Source organism: Cygnus atratus, chromosome Z, assembly GCF_013377495.2.
Source record: "Cygnus atratus isolate AKBS03 ecotype Queensland, Australia chromosome Z, CAtr_DNAZoo_HiC_assembly, whole genome shotgun sequence".
NCBI classification, from domain to species: Eukaryota; Metazoa; Chordata; class Aves; order Anseriformes; family Anatidae; genus Cygnus; species Cygnus atratus.
In genome coordinates this window covers 33991403-34011603 of record NC_066396.1, presented here as the reverse complement: position 1 = coordinate 34011603, position 20201 = coordinate 33991403, and the positions used below count along the sequence as shown (strand labels likewise).

Genomic DNA, 20201 nt, shown 5'->3' with positions numbered 1-20201 from the left:
ACCCCATTTCATAAGTGCCACCAAAAGCCATGAGAAGGTAGTGGCCTTCAGGGATTACCAACAGAAACCAGACAGGAATGTGACCTATAGATGAAGGATTCATATTGTGTAACTAATCCCAGCATCACCTACATCCTCTTACACCTCAGAAGTGGATTTCTTTAAGTTTCTGTAGCAGAGAAGCAAGAGACTTCCTTAAATTTTCCCCCTCCTGCAAAAATGTTGTTTCCTGATGCATAAAGGAGTTGAATATTTAATATTATCTTGCACAGTAAAAGTTAACTCTCACTCATGAAAATACTGATCACATTGCATCCTTTCTCCAAAGGACTGTAAAGAATAATGTCATGCTACACAAGTAGCTGAACTTCTGATTCCATTTTCTGTTGTTCTCTTACAGCTTTGTGATGGGCATTCACAACAGCAAGACTGTGTGAACTAATATTTCCTTATTCTTTTCTCACAACATAGTAATCCCAATGGTTTAATCACTACCTTAGGCAGTTGCAATGCAAATGAGGATCAGGCTTGTAATTCTTTCAGAAACATACTTCATTTAATTACTTAAATATATATATATATATGTCAAGCAGAAAAACTTTTATATAACGGGAGTGAACACTGTGAATTATACATGCAGTTTCCATTGACATTTATAGGAATTTGTATGTGCCTTTCTGACTTTGGCCCAACTTTTCTTTTGCTTTCTATTAAAGCTTAAATTAAGAAAAAACAGACACATCCTATATATTGCATAATCATAACTCTGGATCTCTCATATTTGTACTGTACCTGCACAGGGTAATAGTTATGATAGGTTGGTATTTTTATCAATCTGTTCTGTTCTTCCTTAATCAGCCTACACAGCCTCAGGCACATCCCAAGCCAATCGATATGTGGGACTAAGCCCAAGAGACCCATCCTTCCTACACCAGCAACAGGTGGGCAAGTTTCACATAGGTGTAATGATATAGAGAAGCTTTATATACTCTCTTTCTACATGCTGCCACTGTTATCTTGGATTAGAATGGGATCTTAAAGGTTTTAGTATTTGTCATCTGAAGATGCAGTTTACTCAAACCAAAACTGAATCATTTAAGGAACGTGAATTTAGCATATACTTTATTTCTTGGATTTGTGACATCTTAAGGAACTTTTAATCATATTTATTCCAATTGCTCCATTTTTCAAGAGCTCATACATGTAAAATTTAGTTGGATTTTAAGAGTGAGAATGAGGTCTATAAGGAAAAAATAATCATTTCAAAATAAATTAAAGTTAAGCAAAATTTCTAAAGGGAAATGTCCAAATTAAAATTCTCAAGCTATATTTTTTGCAGATGTTTAGAAAAAAAAATCTGTATTTCATTTCTAGGAAATTTGTTATAAAACCATATTCTCAGTGCAACACATCACCATTTCTAGTGTAATAGGCGTACATTGGTCTGCTGATCTCAAACATGATAAAAACATGTTTCTAGTTTCTTACATCATTTATGTTTCAAGTAGCATTTTAAATTTCACATCTCATTAATGCTGTAAATTTAATGCAAATGAAGTGTTTACCCAAACTGTGAAAATATGCAGCCAAGATTAATGATGGTTTACAAACAAATTATCTGTAGCCAATAGCAAGGCCATCCACATACAGAAATCCTACATTGCTAGTAAAAGGAATATATTCGGGTTCTTCAAAAATTTAACATATTTTATGATGTGTTTTTGTGTTGCTCCTAGATCTTAACAGTAGAGTAGTTTGAAATTAACAGCATGTAAGGAAAAAAAATATGGCAGTAACAAAGGGGCTGTTAAATAGTCCTCCGTATTTATTGTACTGTAGATTTTTCTCACTCTTGGGTTCCTGTCAACTGTTGGTACACACACCTGTTTCATTTTTGAGTAGAACCTACCTTTTCTGGGTTTGCCATGATATAGCTGATGTGTGCTTCACCTGGAACTCCCTATCCCTACCCACTCCCATGGCAAGGTGGCAGTATGGCCGTTTTAAAGGTCACCACATGCAGAGTTCAGAGAAAATCGTAGAGATGATAGTTTATTCAAGATAGCTGACACTTTGCTAACTTTTTTTAACCACTGAGACCTAACTGGAAACATCTGTCCACATTTATGAAAATACCAAATGACAATTAGTGGTTTTGCCAGCTATTGATTTTTTGGTAATTTTTCTGGTGTATTTTTTTTATTTTTTTTTTAGCCTCTCAAAGATTGTTGTATTATGAAATGTGTTATAATTACTATAACATGGCTCTTTTTGACAGTGTCTTATAGACACTTTTTTTCCCCTTAAAAATTGCTACTGCTTAAACCCACTCTACCTTCTTCCAAGTTCATTGAAAGAGTTACAAACTTCTTCTCACATGCCCAGAAGTTAGTGGAAGCACATTTAATTTTCTCTTAGCTGAGTACATAACACATACATTATATAATGCTTATTTCATGCATCTCCTATATATTTTTGCGTTGTGTAGACTGAAATAAATTTGGAGATTTTAGCAGTGTCATAGGAACATAAAAGTAAGAGGGACCTCAAGGGCCATCACAGTCTTTGGTGTTTACATGCACCATGTCTTATACTCCCTTTCATGGTAAAATGTGTGGCCAGATGGCGTAGGTGAAAGGGGAAAATAAATTAGGTCTTGCATATTTCATAAACAGAAAAATTCTTCAATGCCACTGTGCGAAACCAGAGTTCTGCCTCCTGAAGTACTCTTCATACTCTTGTTATATTGAGACATATAGTAAATTGCAAAATTATGTCATGTTTTCCTTTTTGTTGTGAATTTTTTCTTATTTTCTAACTTATGCAATGAATATGTATGTACACTTGCCTGAGTGTGTTTGGTGTGTATGTGTGTGAACTGTTACAAAAGTAATATGTATAAAATTAGGGAATAGTGTGTACTGTTTTAAACCATCTGAAGGAACAGAATACTTTCATAACAAAGCCTTTTCAAGTGGATAAATACAAACATATAAGTGCATATATATAAGTTTCTAATAAATCAGTCACCTTTACCCACTTAAATCCTAAACAGATTTCAGAGGTGATGGTGCCATATGTGTTTATTACCCAGAAAGTGAGGTAGAGCACTGAAATTGTCTAAACAACTTCAATAGAGTAAAGGTTATCCTTTGGTAAGGCAGAAATTAGATTGATTTACTATGTCCTTTCATTACTTTACAACAATTTAAGAGACCACTATTCTTGTGGCAGGTTTTAAATGCACTTGCTTTAAAGCAGCTCATGATGAATGGAAAGGAAAATCAAGGAGTACATGAAATAAAGACAATCAATCATTCTGTGTTAGCTGAGAGAAAGCCAATGGTTTTAGTTCCTGAGAGGTCCTTTAAACATTCACTGTACCCTGTAATGTACATTGACCCTTCAAGAATAAATATTGTCACTGCTACATTTTTTACTTCATTGGAGGAGTCTTTATGAAGATTTATTTTTTCTGGTTATGAGAAATATTGGCATGTACTGTTGAATATGTTTCTGTTGTTGTTAAATAGAACCAGGATATAGCCTACTTAAGGTACAGTAATCACAATAAATTAAAAAGTTACATCTACAGTTTGTAACATGTACACATGAAGTCTTTTGGCAAAGGGATTGTTTGCTAGAACTTCCAATAAACAATTTATAGCACAACCTACCTGGAATACTCACATTTAGATGGGAAGCACTAAATAAAATTTTGAAAGACAATCCATAATTGCATCTATGGGAACAGTTTGGATACTGTGAAAAATATTCTGTTGCATGCATTACTTAGCATGCTATGTTGATAGTTAGGAATACAAGGCTCTAATGAGGAATTATAACAACGCAGACTGATTTCAGCTCTAATTGCTGGTAGGTCTTCGGGCTACCTGACATGAAATGCCAGGTATTTTTATACTCTGACATTAACAGTTACAAAACAGATCTCTTGCTTGAGTGGCAGCTAGACAGTCACATATGTCCTAGCATTTGGTTGTACAAAATCATGTCAGCTCCCCCAAAATGTCTATTATAAATCACTAATGACCATTTGAGTTGCTTTACTCAACCCAGCAACAGCTTCTGACTATTTTTAAGTGTTAATAATGCCACTGCAGGGAGGGAACTATAGGGAGAGGAAAGGGAAGTGATAGGAACTAGTACCTGAGTGAGACCGTTTTGCTTAATTTTGCTTTTGATGGTTGGTGGGACTCTTTTATGAAGTTGAATCTAGTGCTTGGTGCCCATTATCCGTGCTGAAAATCATCTTAACTGAACTATGCATAAAAGAAAGGTTGGATAATCTTCATAACGGTAGGGAGCACCTTCCTCATCCCCACCCTCCACTCCCCTACCCTTTTGCTGACAGTTTATCTATGCATCTACACTGAGGATCTATGGTTTCTAAGACTACATTAGAGGAAGAAGCAACAAATTGCGGTAACTTGATCAAATTCAACTTGTAAACACGTTGTGTCTCCATTCTTGTGGCTATATGATTTTAATAGATAGATCATTAGTTCAGTAACAAAAATCTTAATGAGCAGAATTCTCCTCATTATGACATTTCTGTAGCCTTGTGTTACTGTTCTCAACTTTGTGAACTTAATAGGTTCTTGAATTTGTTGATGTTTACATACAGATTGATATTGTTTCTGTTTCTAAAGCCAGGATGATACTAGAAACAGTAGTCATGGACTTCACCTGTGAAAACAATATGAAAAGATGGATGGATGGATGGATGGATGGATGGATGGATGGATGGATGGATGGGTAGATAGACAGACAGACATACATTTGTATTTATTGGAAGTACAGATAAATGCGTTCACAAATAATAAGGTTTTTCTGAAATGTAGCTGTCAGGTTTTATTTCTTGACCATTTATTTAATTTTAATGAACTCTGGAGCCTGAGATGGGTGATTGTGGATCTATTTTACACTGGGAAATATAGATAAGCAGGTTAGATATTAAGGTCTGTGAAGACAATGACCTCTAAACCATTACTGTCTGTCACAGTACAGTGTGATAGCTAATGCTGGCCCAATTGTCAAGGAACTAATAAGCTCCTCAAGCCCGTGCACTGATTAATACAATGGCATGGTTTCTGATAGAGCTTGAAGTTTCTGGGTGTGCTATATGTTATGCATGATTTTCACACAGCTTTGATATTTATGAGTGAGACATTTGCAACGTATGCAGTAATAAGAAACACTTCAGGTCTCCAAAAAGCTGTTTTCTACTACCAGACTAGCCTGCTTCTTTGGTAGGAAGTTGTTCTTACCAGGTGCATCCTTTAGTTACTGAATCCCACAGTTCAAAATGGAATTCTCTTCATACTATTCATCATGGAAGTTGTAAACTCAAATGTCCACCGAAAACAGAGTATCTGTTTTTAAAATGTTTTGGGTGGATGTTGCTTCTGCTTTCAGCAGAGGGCTGAAAGAAGAACACAAGTGGACTCTTAAACAGAACTTCTCAGTAAAGCCAGGAAACAGGTTATCAACACTTAAGCTGTTCTTATTGTGTCCCTTATCATAATCGACAGTTTGACGTAAAACTTGGTCACATGATCACCAGGGAGGTATGTAAATGGATAAGAGGTCACTTTTCACATATGCTTGCTGAAAAGGAAACACATTTAAAGGAAGTTTCAGTCAAAACAATGACAATATGCAAATGTTCAGTTTTATGTTGGCTGTTTTTTTTTTTTTTTTTTCAACTAACAAAAACTATAGCAGAGTCTCCGATTATACTTTCTACAATACTTATTTACTTTCACTAGTGATTACAGGAGCTTGGAATGAACGTTTTTCTTTGATTGGACACCTTTTCAATAGGAGAATACAAAACCTGCTTAAATATTAACCCCTAAAATTATTCAGTCTATGCTTAAAGCTTGAGCTGTTGACTATGGGATTATAATGTACATAGGATTTGCATACTTAAAACTCTGCAGGATAGTTGTACTTGGAAGGTGCCCAATTTAAATTGAAAGGGTGGTTATAGTGAAGTCTGTCTCTTGGCTAGAGCTTCACATCGGTATGTCTCAAAGCACTGGAAAGTGCAAAACAAAATCACTCCTCTGGCATTTTACGGAGGGCAAAACAGGAGTAGGGGTGTGGGATGACTTTCAGGCGAGTGGCAGAGCTAGGAGAAGCACTTGTTCTGTTGCTCTGCTGTTGCGTGGGCCTTTGGCTCCTTCCCATGACACTGCTGAGGTGGGTAAGGGAGTTGCAATGTCTCCTAGAGAAATACTTGCAGGCCAGGTATGGCCTTGAGCTCCCTGCTACTTTGTAAGTGAGGATATACCCCGGGGTGAGAGACTGCTGCAGCTCCACACACTGGGGAAAGGTTAGGCTGCATGTGAGGTTTCCAGGTCTACTGCAAATCTGGGCATCCTTTTTCCCCTCAGCATACAGATCCATGTTCTTTCTTCTGTATGGTTAGGTGAGAGAGAAATAAAAAATCATCGACAATGTTTTGTGGATAGAAGGTGTTATTTTTGCTTGCCTGTCTGAAAATGGCAAAGTGTCTGGAAAATGACTGAAGTGACGGCCACTTCCAGAGGTCTTCTACAAAAGACTTTCTACCATGCCACACGCAAAATCAGGTCATTTATTTTGCACCCACAGCATATTTTTGAGAAAGTTACTGTTTTTCAGTATTTATTAACTGTCTCATGGGGACTATTTCTTAAGTCCCTCTACTGAGAAATCTAAGTTTTCTCAAGTAACCTGCAAGTAGTTTCCTGCGTCTCCCTTTCACATTTCCTGCACCAAAACTCTTTTAGGTGGCTAATTGTGGGTGAGACTGAATGTGCCTTCTCATCTCCAGCTAACACTGTGGCATACTTCTAGAGGTCACCCAAGTTACTCTGAGGACTACAACTGGCCAGAAAGCTTTCGGTATGACTCCAGACAATACATAGCACTCAAAATACTGTACTGAATTGCTCTACATCCTTCCAAAGCTAGGCACTTGAGTCAGGCCTGTGCTCCCAGGCTTTCCCTACTGTGCTGTCTGGATGTCCTCCAAAAGCAGAGTTCCTGCTGCAGTTGTAAGTAGACGTCTTCTTCCATCACATGGAGCCGGGGCTCATAGAGGTCTTTTAAGCTCTTCCAGCCTTTTTACCCAGAAAGCACTCAACACACGTGAGGGATGCAGATGTAGTCTTTGAAAGAGATATGACCAAATACTTTCAAATATATATTTCTAAATCCTGGCCTGTTTTCTTAGACATCCTGGTCTTCAAACAGGAGTGATTTGTGAGAGGAAATTTTATGTGACGGTGGAAAAAAAGATTTTCCTGACAGGTTAGCTTTTAAAGACAACATGGCAGCTATGTAAGCATGCAGAAAAATGCAGAGCAAGAGTTTTTAACACGGGGAAGATGGTTTTCAGTGCAACTGATACAGCCCTGAGCTTGTCATAGAAGTGGTTATCAGGCAGACCTGCAGTGGTTTGTGTTATTGTCAGTACCACAAGAAGACACCGCTGGTTCAGTGAATAGCGCTTCACTTTACGGTAACTCTAGATTTGGCCCAGCATGAATCTTCATATACATGTGCATGTAATGGGTCTACAGCACGTATAAAATGTGTATGTTCTATAATTACCATGTCAGGATTTAGTTGTATATGTGTTGAAGTATGTATAACTGTACATTATATGAACTATGTTATTACTAACATTTATGAAATAGATTTCAAAAGACATCCTGGATTTTTTTTTTTTTTAGTGATAACTTTAATATATTAACTGTACATATGAAAAGTTTTCATTCAGACTGTGGGCAGAATATCACAGTTTAGTGTAGTAGCTGATTTTACTAAAATGTAATGTAAACTGTTTTCCCCATATGGCAAATGCAACCAGGTTCTATTGCAAATTTAGTGTTTGCCACATTTTTGAGCTAGACCTAAGGGAAAAAATGATTTGGTAACACTAAGTTTGGGATTTTAGTCTTCTTTAAGCTTATAATCAGCTGAAGAGTTTTTATTTGTAGATTTTATATATATATATATATACATAATATATTTATATATATACACATATGTATATATTATGAAAGAATAAAAGGTTTATGGTTTTTTAATCTTTCAGGCTTACATTTCAGCTGGAAGTGAGTTTTTATAGTTATAAAAATTTAAAATACGCTTTTGTAATGAAATTTATCATATTCCTAAGGGTTATATCAAAAATACAGCTTCTGTACAAGTAACTGAGGTGATATTTTACTACATCTTCAATATGAAAATTTGGTTTACAATATGGTTTTGTATAGTGAATAAACCAAACATTTACTTACTCCTTTCTTTAAACATATTCAATGTATTATTCGCCGTTACCTCTAGCAAACTTTCTGCATGCATATTTCCTTTTCTGTTTAATTTCATGTGGTTTAGTCATGCTTTTAATTGCCTTTAGAAAGTCCCTTACAGTTCTTTAGATAACAAAGAAGTAACAATCCCTATGAAAACATCAGAGGCTAACATTTCCATTTCTCAGACCTTAACAGCAGGAAGCTTATGAGTGTAACAGCCAGAGAGGGTCAGGTTTGCAATATTGTCTTGTCCCTAGCATTTGTATTTTTCAGGAAAAGGCTGCAATTAACTGTGCTCCTGTGAAAATATTGTAGTTTCTTTGCTGTAGCTTGTGCTGTCTGAAGACTGCAAATATGAATAGAGAAAACCAGAATGCAATGAACGCAATTAAACTCGGAAACAACGTTATCTTCAATTCAGAGTTCTGTATCATATATAATGGTACAGCAATTTATATATAGCATGACTATACCGAGGTTAAATTGTATGTTTGCTTTGCAAGCCAGATATGTTCATTTTCTTAAACTTAAAAATAGGCCGTATATCCTTTCAATAAATCTGCTAACACTACAGAGCAGCTGTTATACAAGCAGAGCTATAACAGGGTTGCTAGAACAATCCATGAGCAGAACTGATGATTTGAAGATCTGGGAAGAATTTGTTTCAGCTTACATTTAGCACATTCTTCATTTTACTAAAAAGCAATAAAGTTTTTTAAATGTTATTATTCTGATCCTAAACCAAGATTAGATTATTTTATCATCTCTTGCTAAGTAATACTGCTTTCAGTAACACTAAATTAATAAACTTCAATTACAAAATACCTTTACCCTTCTTAAATAGCAAGATAAGGACATACAGTTTGTTTAATTTGGACAATATTTCTATAAATTGCATGTCTTCTGTGTTTCACGAAATGCATGCTACAAGATATTGACTATATTAGACCTTTATTTAATACACAATTTAGAGCATTGCTTAGAGAAAACAGCATTTATATTTTCTTTCTTAAAATATTTCACTATTGAATATTAACATTTCCTTTTATTCCAGCTCAATTTGTAATCTAATAATGGCTAATTGTTATGTGCTAAACACTAGTTACTCTTTTACGCTTTATTAATAGAGGAGCATATTAAAATAGCACTATCTTAAGCAAATCTATAGGCATTTATTTTTAGAGTAAGTTATTTTTGTTTGTTTTCTTTTTTTTTCCTTTTTTTAAAAAAAAGTTTCTTCTTGGGAAAGTAAGGCTTTTGCCATGTACAATACTATTTTGCATGTATTCATTTAAATACTAAAAACTGTAGTACTGCTCGATCCATATCTGACTGCTAGGTTTCAATTGACAGCTGAGGATTTGTGACTGGACCATGAATCAAAACGGCAGGCATTTATACCCCAGTGCCAGTGAGGATACATTGGGAATTACTTGGCAAAGGTAACATTTTAATTATTTCCCCTACACCACATAAAAAATTTACATTGAGCTACAGTATCTGTTTTAGCGGGCCTCCAGAGGAATATGTGACAGAATCTAATCTGTGTGTGATATTTCTCCAGTACACATTTAGGTTATCTTTAATGTAAGTTGAATTTAGGAGCTACTCTAATTAAGCACCTGGAATGATGATGCTGTGCTGTCAAATGCAAAGTGTTTACAAATTTAAGAGAATACTGATTTTAGGTTTAAAAAATGAAAATGTCATTTGCAGAATTAAACATCATATTTTGGGGGACTTAGTGGCTAATACAAAGAAAATGGTGCTGTGAGAGGTATAGATGTGGATAAGAGTAAATGTCTTAAATGGTGGTGGTTTTGAGCAATGAATAACCATACTATTAACAGAGAAATTTGTGACTAATAAGCCCGTGTAGATTTAGGTCACTAACGTACATGAAGGTAAGATATAAACCATCATACTTCTAAACTAAATACCAAAATAATTAGGAAGTATTTCCACAAAAGACAGTTTATTTTGTATGCAAAAACAAAAAAGCAAACAAAAATACAGAAAGCAAAAAGAAGCCCACCCCACCAAACCTTTCCCATGGGTCAAAAAATACCTTCCTCCCCACCCCCCAACAAACTCCACAACTTTTGGTACATTAATCAATTACTTGTTATTATCCTTTACATCTATTGGCATATAATGAATTATGGTAACAGTGGGGGGGGGGTGTATCTAAATAGATGTGTAAACAAATCAGCATAATTGTGATACATCTGTTTTCCACCTCTTTGATGTGCAGGATTATCTGCAACAATTAATGGGGGTTGTTCGTGTAAAGTACGCAGGTTGGGAGCCTGTCAAATGTAGCTACTCAATCTCAAAATAATTTTAAATACTTCTCAGGCATTTGTGTGCATATGACAATATAGGCACTAGGCACTTACACTCTGTGTAAGCCTGTATGTAAGTGTGAGTGTGTATATATAGAATGCTTTTTAATGTACTATATTATGCTATGGATTTCTAGAAGTTTGGGGATTTTTTGAGTATCAGCTTGGAAGGGTAATTACAGAATTTGAAAATTAGTGCTGTTTACAAATCTGAACTTGAAATGCCTTAAATATTGTTGCTTTGCTTTCTGCAGTTTTTCTGATATAATGTTTATCTGGAAAAATTGTTGTGCGAAAGCAAGTTGTAGTTATTTCTTCCATTATAGATTATGGCACAAAAGCACAATGGAAAATTAGCTAATGGATTCACCTCACCTCCTCAAGGGCTATGACTTCCCATTACAATCCCCATCATGCAATAACTGCCACAGTTTTCAATGTACTGTCAAGAGTGAATCTGAACTGAGCTAGTGAGCATGGGGTTGGCAGTGGTGGTGATTTATTCCTCCCCTACAAAGGGTTTTTTTTTCTACTGGGCATTGACAGGCATTAGGAAATTATCACACAACTGCCTACGTAGGAATATCTTTGAATAGTTTAAATCAGTCATCACTCATGACCTCTTTAAAGCAATGACAATTTATATCAGCTGAAGCACTGCCCTGGTATTTGGTGAATTGTTTTTTTTCAGTACCTATCACTCACAACCTGGGGGAGTAATTCATGAAAAGAAAGGAAAATGGGTGAAAATTTTCCAGGTGATGACCAAGGAAGCTTTGGTGATGAATGCAGGCACATTCTATTACTTGTTCATCTTTACATGCAAAACTGGTTTGCAGGCAGCTCCTGGAGTGCTACCTGCCAGTTTAGCCCTACCAGTGGACACAAGTTCTGCCAGGTGAGCTCGGGCACAGATTGGTGCTTGCTCTTGATGTGCCTAGGCCATGCTTATTTGGCCTAGAATTAAGCACAGCCTTGAAGGACAAAAAAACTTCCTGTAGTTCTCCCTAAGTAGACGGCTTTAGGATTTGGGCTTTGGAATACAGAATTCTTGAAATCCCCATGTAAATGGGGATCTAAGAACAGAACAGAAATGATATCTGAGCAGAACAAGGGGCAGTGAGCCTTTCTAACACTAAAACTAGTTAGCACTGAAAAAAAAAAAAAAAGAAAAGAAAAAAAAAAAGAATGGATTGCAAAAGGAATTGCTGCTCACTGTCAGAGAGAGAGCAGCAATTTGACTGTCCATACAGTCAAATTTTCTCCCACAAAATTGTTTGACAAATGTTTGATTGCGTGGATTTGTCTAATCTGCAGTACACTTTTTGATGGTACTCCGTCTGACCTTTTATAGCAGGCTTTTGTCGTTATCTTAAGTATAATGGTTTTCAGAAATGTCATTGACCTCAAGAAAGTCAAATTTTGGCAGTGAATGTTATCCAAATGTTAGTTGTCTTGTCTGTACAGGAATCAGGTGAGGGAAGAGACCAAGCAGAAATCTTTGTCCTGGTATATTGTTGGTGACCAGCATTTTCAGAACTTAGGGAAGATGGCAGAAGATGAGAAAACCTCTGTTATTTTTGTGTTCTTTGTCTCATTAGTAGCTGCCTTTCATATGACAGTAGATATGGTACATAGACTTCAAAATAAATTTGCTGTGATTATCCTTCCTTGTAAAATTCTGTTAGCATTTATAGCCCCAGACATAAGACACATCTTACTGATACACAGAAGACTGAAATTTGCAAACAAAGAGACTATGAGTAATAGGAGATTAAAAAACAAAACAAACAAACAAAAAATCCTTTAAGACTGTGAGGCACCATTTTCTTCAAAAGTAGAATAACTGTAAGGAGTAGTGATAACTAAAAATACATAAATACCTTTCTCACATGAATTAAACATATCGGTATCTTCAAAGGAGATACTTCTATAAAACTTCCTGTGAGCATCCTAAAAAATGGAAAAAAGCATTATTTGGTAAGGTATTGGAAAGTCATTTTTATTTTGTTCCTGATACCCTGTCTATCTACAATTAACTTTTTGCTGTTTGTATAGTGTTTATTATATATGTTTTATTAAATCTGCTGAACTTTGAACAACTGTTTAAGCTCATCAGCAGAATTGGGCTCTGAAGTACTTTTACGATAATTTAGGTCAATTTTGCTCTATGTACGAAGAAGATAATCAGAATCCATTAAAAATACCCCTTCTTTTTTCATAATTGCTGTTCTGTAATAATAACTATCTTTGGAGACAGAAGTTAAGGGGAAGTTGTGAAAATCTGTAAGGCTCAGTTAGGAGAAGGCAGTCTCAGTCACTATCTGAGAGCAAGAGTATATGCAACAAGTAATCCTAAGACATGAGTGAGAGTGAGGAAGAATTGTGCTTGTGTTGGGGAGGGAGCCTGATAACAAGAGCTTGAGTCTCAGGCACTCATTACTGGATGGTATTACTGGACAGTAATTCCAGTGGGACCACTCTAACAGCCTGCATGATGGGGCTCTTTAATTGTGTGTGGAGTATTTGCAAGTCTTTCACAGACTGCAAGCAAAGTTTCATTGTCGAAGTGTACATTTTAACTCAGCTATTGTTAAATAACGTTTTTATTTATTTTATATAATACAAATTATTATTATTCATACTAGAATATATGTTACTTTTATGAGTTAACTGTAGCTTTAACATTATATTTACACTACCCAGGCGAATGCACTATGTTAGCATTTCCTGCTTTCAGCCTGTTATCTTGACACGAATGTACAGTACAACAGCTGGTTTGTTCCTGGAGATACTGGGGAGAGTTTTATTCTCAGAGTACTGAATTTGCTTCCCAGCTCTAGCCGTAGGGGTGTTCAAATGCTCAACTTTCCAGGCAGCACTTTTCCCCAAGCATTGTTCTGGGTTTATAGCAATAGTGTTGATAAGATGGCCAAATGGGATAAACTCTGGTTTGTGGAAGAAGCAGGAGGGCAGATGAGAATGGGTGTAAATTCCTTTTATCTCACAGTACCTTGTATGTGTTTGGAATCTAGCAAACACATAGCTAAAGTAACATAGTCATAAGCACGTGATAAATGTGATAAGCACATTTTGGCAAATACGGACACCTGTTAGATCAATGGTTCATGTCGTAGACCTCCCCCTCCCCTTCTCCCCTTCCCTCCCTTTCTGCCTTGAGCAATGTTTTGGAAAAGAAATATCAATTCAAGCATTGTGATTTAAGAACAAAAATGCTTAAAGTATACTTACCGTAAAAGTATTCATAGAAAGAAAACCTAGTGATTTCTGGTCTTTATCAATTTAAATTGCTAACTCTAATAGTTTCGCTCAACTCTGTAATAGAGAAAGATGTGCAGAACATTATGTTTCCTCTCCATCTAGGCAAACATCTTCAGACACTTCCTAAGAAATTAATTGTATTCAAGCCAGACTTGCATGCTGCCATCCCACAGGAAATGGGTCAGCAATCCATTAAGATGCCATTAGATAATCTAATTTGGAACTTAATCTCTAAATTAACCATGCTCCATACTTGAAGCATACTTGAGAGAAAGAAAAAAAGTTTATGTTTGAGTCGATAGGGGAGCTGAAGCGTGAAGAAGGCTGTTTGTTTTTTTCTGTAGCTGTGGTCACGTCTCAAGCTGTCTGGTAACCAGGAGAAACCAGACATGATGTAATTCCAGATTGAACTTGAACTTCAGGGATTTAGAATGGGGGAACAATGGACCATAGGAATCAATAATGTCCATTTTCCACATGATTATGTTTGGAGCTTTAAGTTAACCTTTATGGGGGAAGCAGCAAGAACTGTAGTGTGACCAAAATGAATGAGATGATCCAGAAGCAAGATGTTAAAGTAAAGAAAACAACTTTAGTAATATTTCTGAGCAGCACTGCAGATTCCAGCAGGATTAGAAAAGTTCCCGCTCTGTAGTGAACTGGTTGCCTGTTCTGAGCACTCTTTGTTCACTTAGGTAGGACAAACTTAATCTTATGTTTCCTGTCAGATGATTTTTGGCAGCAATGTTAGGAAAGGAGGAGCATATTATAGAGAACTCCCAAGTGTAAACTGTATCTTTAACCCCTTGGTTACTCCAGATTTCTACTTCACCACCTTACCTCCAAATGTTTCCACTAAAGCAGAAAAACTACTTTTTTCTCTTCCCTTCCCTTCCCTTCCCTTCCCTTCTCTTCCCTTCCCTTCCCTTCCCTTCCCTTCCCTTCCCTGCCCTGCCCTTCCCTGCCCTTCCCTGCCCTTCCCTGCCCTTCCCTGCCCTTTTCTTCCCTCCCCTCTCCCCTCCCCTCCCCTCCCCTCCCCTCCCCTTCCTTCTCTCTCTTTCTCCTTCCTTCTCTCCTTCCTTCTCTCCTTCCTTCTCTCCTTCCTTCCTTCCTTCCTTCCTTCCTTCCTTCCTTCCTTCCTTCCTTCCTTCCTTCCCAGTTAGAGTTATCAACGTTAGTATTTAGTCATGCTAATTTGGCAAATAAACGTTTGGACATGTTTTTGAAAAGTGCTGAGTTAAAGAATCTAACAGATTGCAATTGGAAATATTGATGTTCCACTGGGGGCAGCAGTGTAAATGCTGCTGTGATTAAATTTACAAGTATCTTTGCTGACATTTATGGAAGAGTGAATCACAATAGATCTGGAGAAATAAAAATTGTTTGGACATTGAAAGAAGGTCCTTTTCTAAATCTTTCCTTTGGACTGTTATTTTCTGCTTGTTTTGATAAATTTACCTAAAAGTGCAGAGTCTATTTTTTTAGGTTACCCAACAGTTTCTGCTAACCCATTCTGCTAAGCCCACATTCTTCATGGTTTGTCTTTATGGGAGGTGACCTTCCAGTTGGTGATAGTCCACTGTATGCATGTGCATGTGTCCTTCTTCAGCCCTGCATCAGACACTCAGACACATATGGTCCAGGTGCAGAATGGCCATGCACCATTTCTCCAGGCCCTATCTCTCCTGTGGATTTTATTTAGCAATGGTAAGCTCTGTGAACTCTCCATGGTCTTTCTATCTTTCTCTTTTTTCTTTTTTTTCAGTTATGCTATCACAAAAATTGGTCCGCGGGGAGTAGTAGTAGTATAATTACAGCATAATTCCCTTTTCCCTCCTCTGGGCATAAATCTGTAGGTCTTTGCTTCCTCCATCTGCTAGATGGGTGGTATGTGCCCTGCTAAACTGTTAAGTCTTCCTAAATTAATTTGATATAATATCTAATATATCTCTTGAAATAAATGCCAACCTTGGAGGTGAAATTTGGCAGCTATTTAACTGCAGATACTGATTTAAGATGGAGAATAACAGAACAACTACATTAAGTAGATGCTAGAGGGGTGGTTATTCTTTTGGCAGAAATGTATAAGTTGGAATTTAGCCATGCACTGAGGTTAATACAATTGCTTTTCCAAAGTTCATATGATCTTAACAGTTTAAATGGTAAGGTTCCATGTACTTCTGTGGGGCACTTGCTTTGCGCTGTGACAGAAAAACCTTGCTTAGTGACTTGCTAGTGCCATTTCTCTCAATGTCATTCTCTCAAAGTCATTTCTGCCTCTCCCCTCCTGCCTAAAGACTGACCTGGCATGATCTAGTTTGCCTCATCTAAGCTGGTACGTATGTTCATGCATAGGATAGTAGAGCTGCAAGAAGAAAACCCTGTTTTGGATTCACTTTCCAAATGGTGGAATAGTCTTACACACTTTTGAGGCTTTTAAAAATACAGTAACTGGTGGAAAATAATCTTAAAATACTTCAGATTTGCTCAAGTCTGATTGGATTTATTTTTATTGCATTTAGTTAATTGTTTAATGTTATTATAGTTTTTATTTTATTATAACCTCCAAAGCGGACTGTATATACATATAATGCTAGTACTTCTTGTAGTCCGTTCCAGTAATATCTTACTCAGAGGTTCTTGAAAGAGCAATTACTATCTTTAAGAGGAAATCATGGAAGAAATCTTGATTGAATTAGCATGTGAAAACTGTAATGGAGAATGTTTACCCAGTAGGATGTTTGCAGAATCTTCCTTTGCTATTTTACTACATTCGAACGGATAAATAATTGCCATGGATAGCGGGAGGGCTGGTGACTATATAACACACCTGATAGTCTAGCTATGGTGAGAGAATACTGTTTCTGGTAGCAAAATTACTTAGATGTATAATGCTTCATGAAGACAGTTCTTGCAAACCATACTTATTTTCAAGAGCTACTAGCCTGAATCACACAGGTAACTGTAAGCCGTACCTGATGGTAGTTCCTGTGTAATTTTCTTCAAAACTTAGGTTAGAGCAGTTTTTTGGAGGTCTCATTTCATATTCAAAGGGACATGCATTTATACCACCATATGTATCAGTGAAGGGCACACAGATCTCCTAAGGAAAAGTGAGCTGGAATGTGGGTAGACCTGCTTTATTCTAGCCATACACACACAGCTTTTTTATCTGAAGGAGGAGCCAAGTGGGCAGAGCAACATCTCAGTAACTTCTGCAAGGACAACCAGCTTCACTGCGTCCTGGGCAACAGCAAGAGTTTCAGCTTACCTTGCTTTCCCCTCATGTTCAGGTGCTTAGTGAATAGAGAAGAAGCGTTGCCTCTGCTTTGGTGAAACTTAGGACTGGAAGTTTATCTGGGACATATATAAATCACTGAACAGTGTGGTGAAGGGAAAGATATGTTCCCCTTTCCTACCGTTGCCACCTGTGTAGGCCCCAGGCAGAGTTTGTTTTGCAGCCAGCACTAGCTGGCACTTTTGCTAGGAAGTTCTGCAGACGAGTGTCGATGATTTCCACAGCAGAAGCTAAACTCCCCAGTTCTCACAGAAGATTCCTTCAGAGCAGGTTTGAGAAAACTGGTGGGAGACCTTGGTCTGGGCTGACAGTCTGCTTCTGCTGCACACAGAAGCATGGGGGAACTACAAAGAAAGGAGTGGCTCATATGTAGCTGAAAGTACAATTAAATGTATTGGAAATGTTATGGGGCATAGGTGGGAATGCTGGATAGACAACTGTATGTGTATGTAGCTTCACAAAGCCTGAGCTATCTTTTTGGTTATGGCTTGTATCACAGCTGTTCTCAGAGCTTTGCGCTTTGATTAGTGCTTCACTGTACTGTTTACCTCAATATTTTTCACTTGGGTTTCCTCTTTTGCCTGCAGTATATGTTGGGTGGTGGTATCAGGCCTGGAGCGTCCACAGACACAGTCACATAAAACTGCAGTACGATGAGTTTGATTTCCAAAATACACTCTGATCTCACTAGGCCTTGAAGATCCTTGTGCAGGAAGTGTTGGTGGACAGGCTGCAGGGCCTGCCCTTCCCTGCTGCCCCAGGGCCTGCCCCTGCCTGGTGGGTATGGACTTCGGCCCCCCTCCAGAGCTTTCCAAGCGGTTGCTTTTCCAGCACACGGATGGCATGTTGTTGTCCTGGCATCACAGGTGCCTTCATCATTATCTATGGCAGGCAGTAGGCAGCTCCGCAGTGGTGGTCGGCGTCTTGCGAGCAAGAGGCTTCCCGAAGTCAGAAGGGATCTGCATAGTGTTAAAATACAGGAGATTTATTGCTCCCTGAGGATTCATAAGCAGCACTGACAAATTTACTGCATGCTGCATTTTTGTGAGGATCGTAACATAAGATGGAAGGTTTGGAAGGTTTAAAGAAACATCCCTATTAAATTTGCTAGTCATACGGCAACAACAGTCCTATTAGTCACTTGCTGCAATTTATTTTTATTGAGCACTTTCCAAAAAATCAAGCTCTCTTTCTCCTGTGTGAAGTACTGGATAAGAGAGCTGCTACAAATAGCAATTTGTTCCTTATCAGCTCTGACTTCTTTTCCTTCACCTGCTGTATTCATTAGAAGGTTTTGAACTTTAGAAGGAAGAAAAAATAGTCACATATATATCCAGCCTCTGAAGTACACTGTAATTCTCTAGAATGATAACCTGAAAGCAGTGTATTTAGCCTTTGCAACAGAAATTGCTTAAATACCATGTTGACATCACAGAAAATTTACATTCTTTTTGTCAGTTTTCTGCTTTGTTTGAAGTGGCTAAACACTGTAAATCCAGTGTAACAGGACAGCAAAGCACTACAAACTGTAAAATATGTATTCAGACAGATCCTGAGCAAACAAATCTGCTTTTTTTTTATTATTATTTTTTATTATTACTAGCTCCTATCTTTTCAAATCCCTGTGCTTGTGCTTGGAAATGATTTGCATTGTGTCTGTTATTTCATAGTTTACTTCTTAACATCACTGAAATCCAAAGAGGAAGGAACAAGAAATGCATTCTCAAATAAATTGTGAAGGAAGATGAAGAAAATATTGAAACAATTAAGCCTCTTGAATGAGGCTCTGGTACTGAATATTTTTTAAAACCTTAATCTTTTCATCAGATCATATTGGACAGATCTTTCATATATAAATTGGTTTAAGTCTTTGTGTAAATTTTAAGATTTGTTGTATAACTGTGATTTTTCATTTTCAAAAAGGAGCTCTTTCATGAACCACAGAAAATACTGTATTTGAAATAGTCAATAGATATTAAAAAAAATCTATAATCAAATAGATTAGCTGACTTTCTGTTTTGAAAATAATTGTAAGACTTTTTTATTACTGAAGAGGTTACAATTACCCAGATTTTCAGGTAACCTTCAAGAATATACCCAATGAAACAAACAAACAAACAATAACAACAATAACAAAACCAAACCTATTGAATATTATCTTTACTTCAGGCATTTTAAACATATTAGGAAACTATTATTTCTTATAATTCCTTGAAGAGGAAAAAAAAAAGGCGACAAGCAGGTCTGTGAATTTTTCCACTTTTTTTTTTTTTTTTTTGGTGTGCGTGTGTGTATAAAACAGAGAACTTGAAATAATTGGTAGGAATCAAAATAGTAAACTAACAGGCTTAGAGGGGTGTAAAGAGTATCGAACAGAAGTAAATGACAGAAGCTCTTTCCATTATTTTCAGTATAAATCACCTGAGAAACATGTTCCCTGGGTTTTATGAAATAAGGTGACCCCTTTCTTCAGTGTTCACACAACAGTAACTCAAAGATCACATAAATCTGCCAAGTGAAATGAAGTTATTATGTATGCATTTAAAAGAGATAAAAAGGGTCTGTTTTCCTCTTTATGCCTGCTGCCAGCATTACACAGAAGTGCACGTGCTCATCCAGGGAAAGTGTGGTGCAGAGGGTTGACCAAAGAGAGAGAAGGAAGAAAGGTTCCAGTGTCCATCCTTCACAAAACATGTCAGAGACTTTAGTCTTCAGACATGCTATAATGCAGCATATCAGTTTAATCCTAGAGTGTGTTCTCAAGTAAGCTGTTGTGTTTGTGGAAATAACTAGTGCAGAGAAACATTTGCTACAATAAAATGTGCAGGAAGCATGTGTTTGCACAATGTGTGTCCAGTTTTTTTTCTACTTGTTTGGCAATGATTGCTGACGTAATGATGCTGTTTTTCTTCTGAATGTATTTAACCAGACTTTCTCAAAAGCCCA

The 20201-nt window shown here is 37.0% G+C and overlaps 1 protein-coding gene across 6 annotated transcripts in view; it reads left to right on the top strand.

Annotated features, from left to right (window-relative positions):
• The window catches only part of LOC118259827 (nuclear factor 1 B-type), a 57622-nt gene that overhangs the window by 35060 nt on the left and 2361 nt on the right, over positions 1-20201 (top strand). For 3 of the 6 annotated variants that reach the window (XM_035569614.2, XM_035569613.2, XM_035569612.2), the window contains exons 6-7: positions 859-941; positions 9684-9772. In XM_035569614.2, the coding sequence (XP_035425507.1) occupies positions 859-941; positions 9684-9772 (172 nt within the window). The remainder of the gene's footprint in view (positions 1-858; positions 942-9683; positions 9773-20201) is intronic. The other 3 variants (XM_035569619.2, XM_035569616.2, XM_035569615.2) reach the window with 2 other exon arrangements.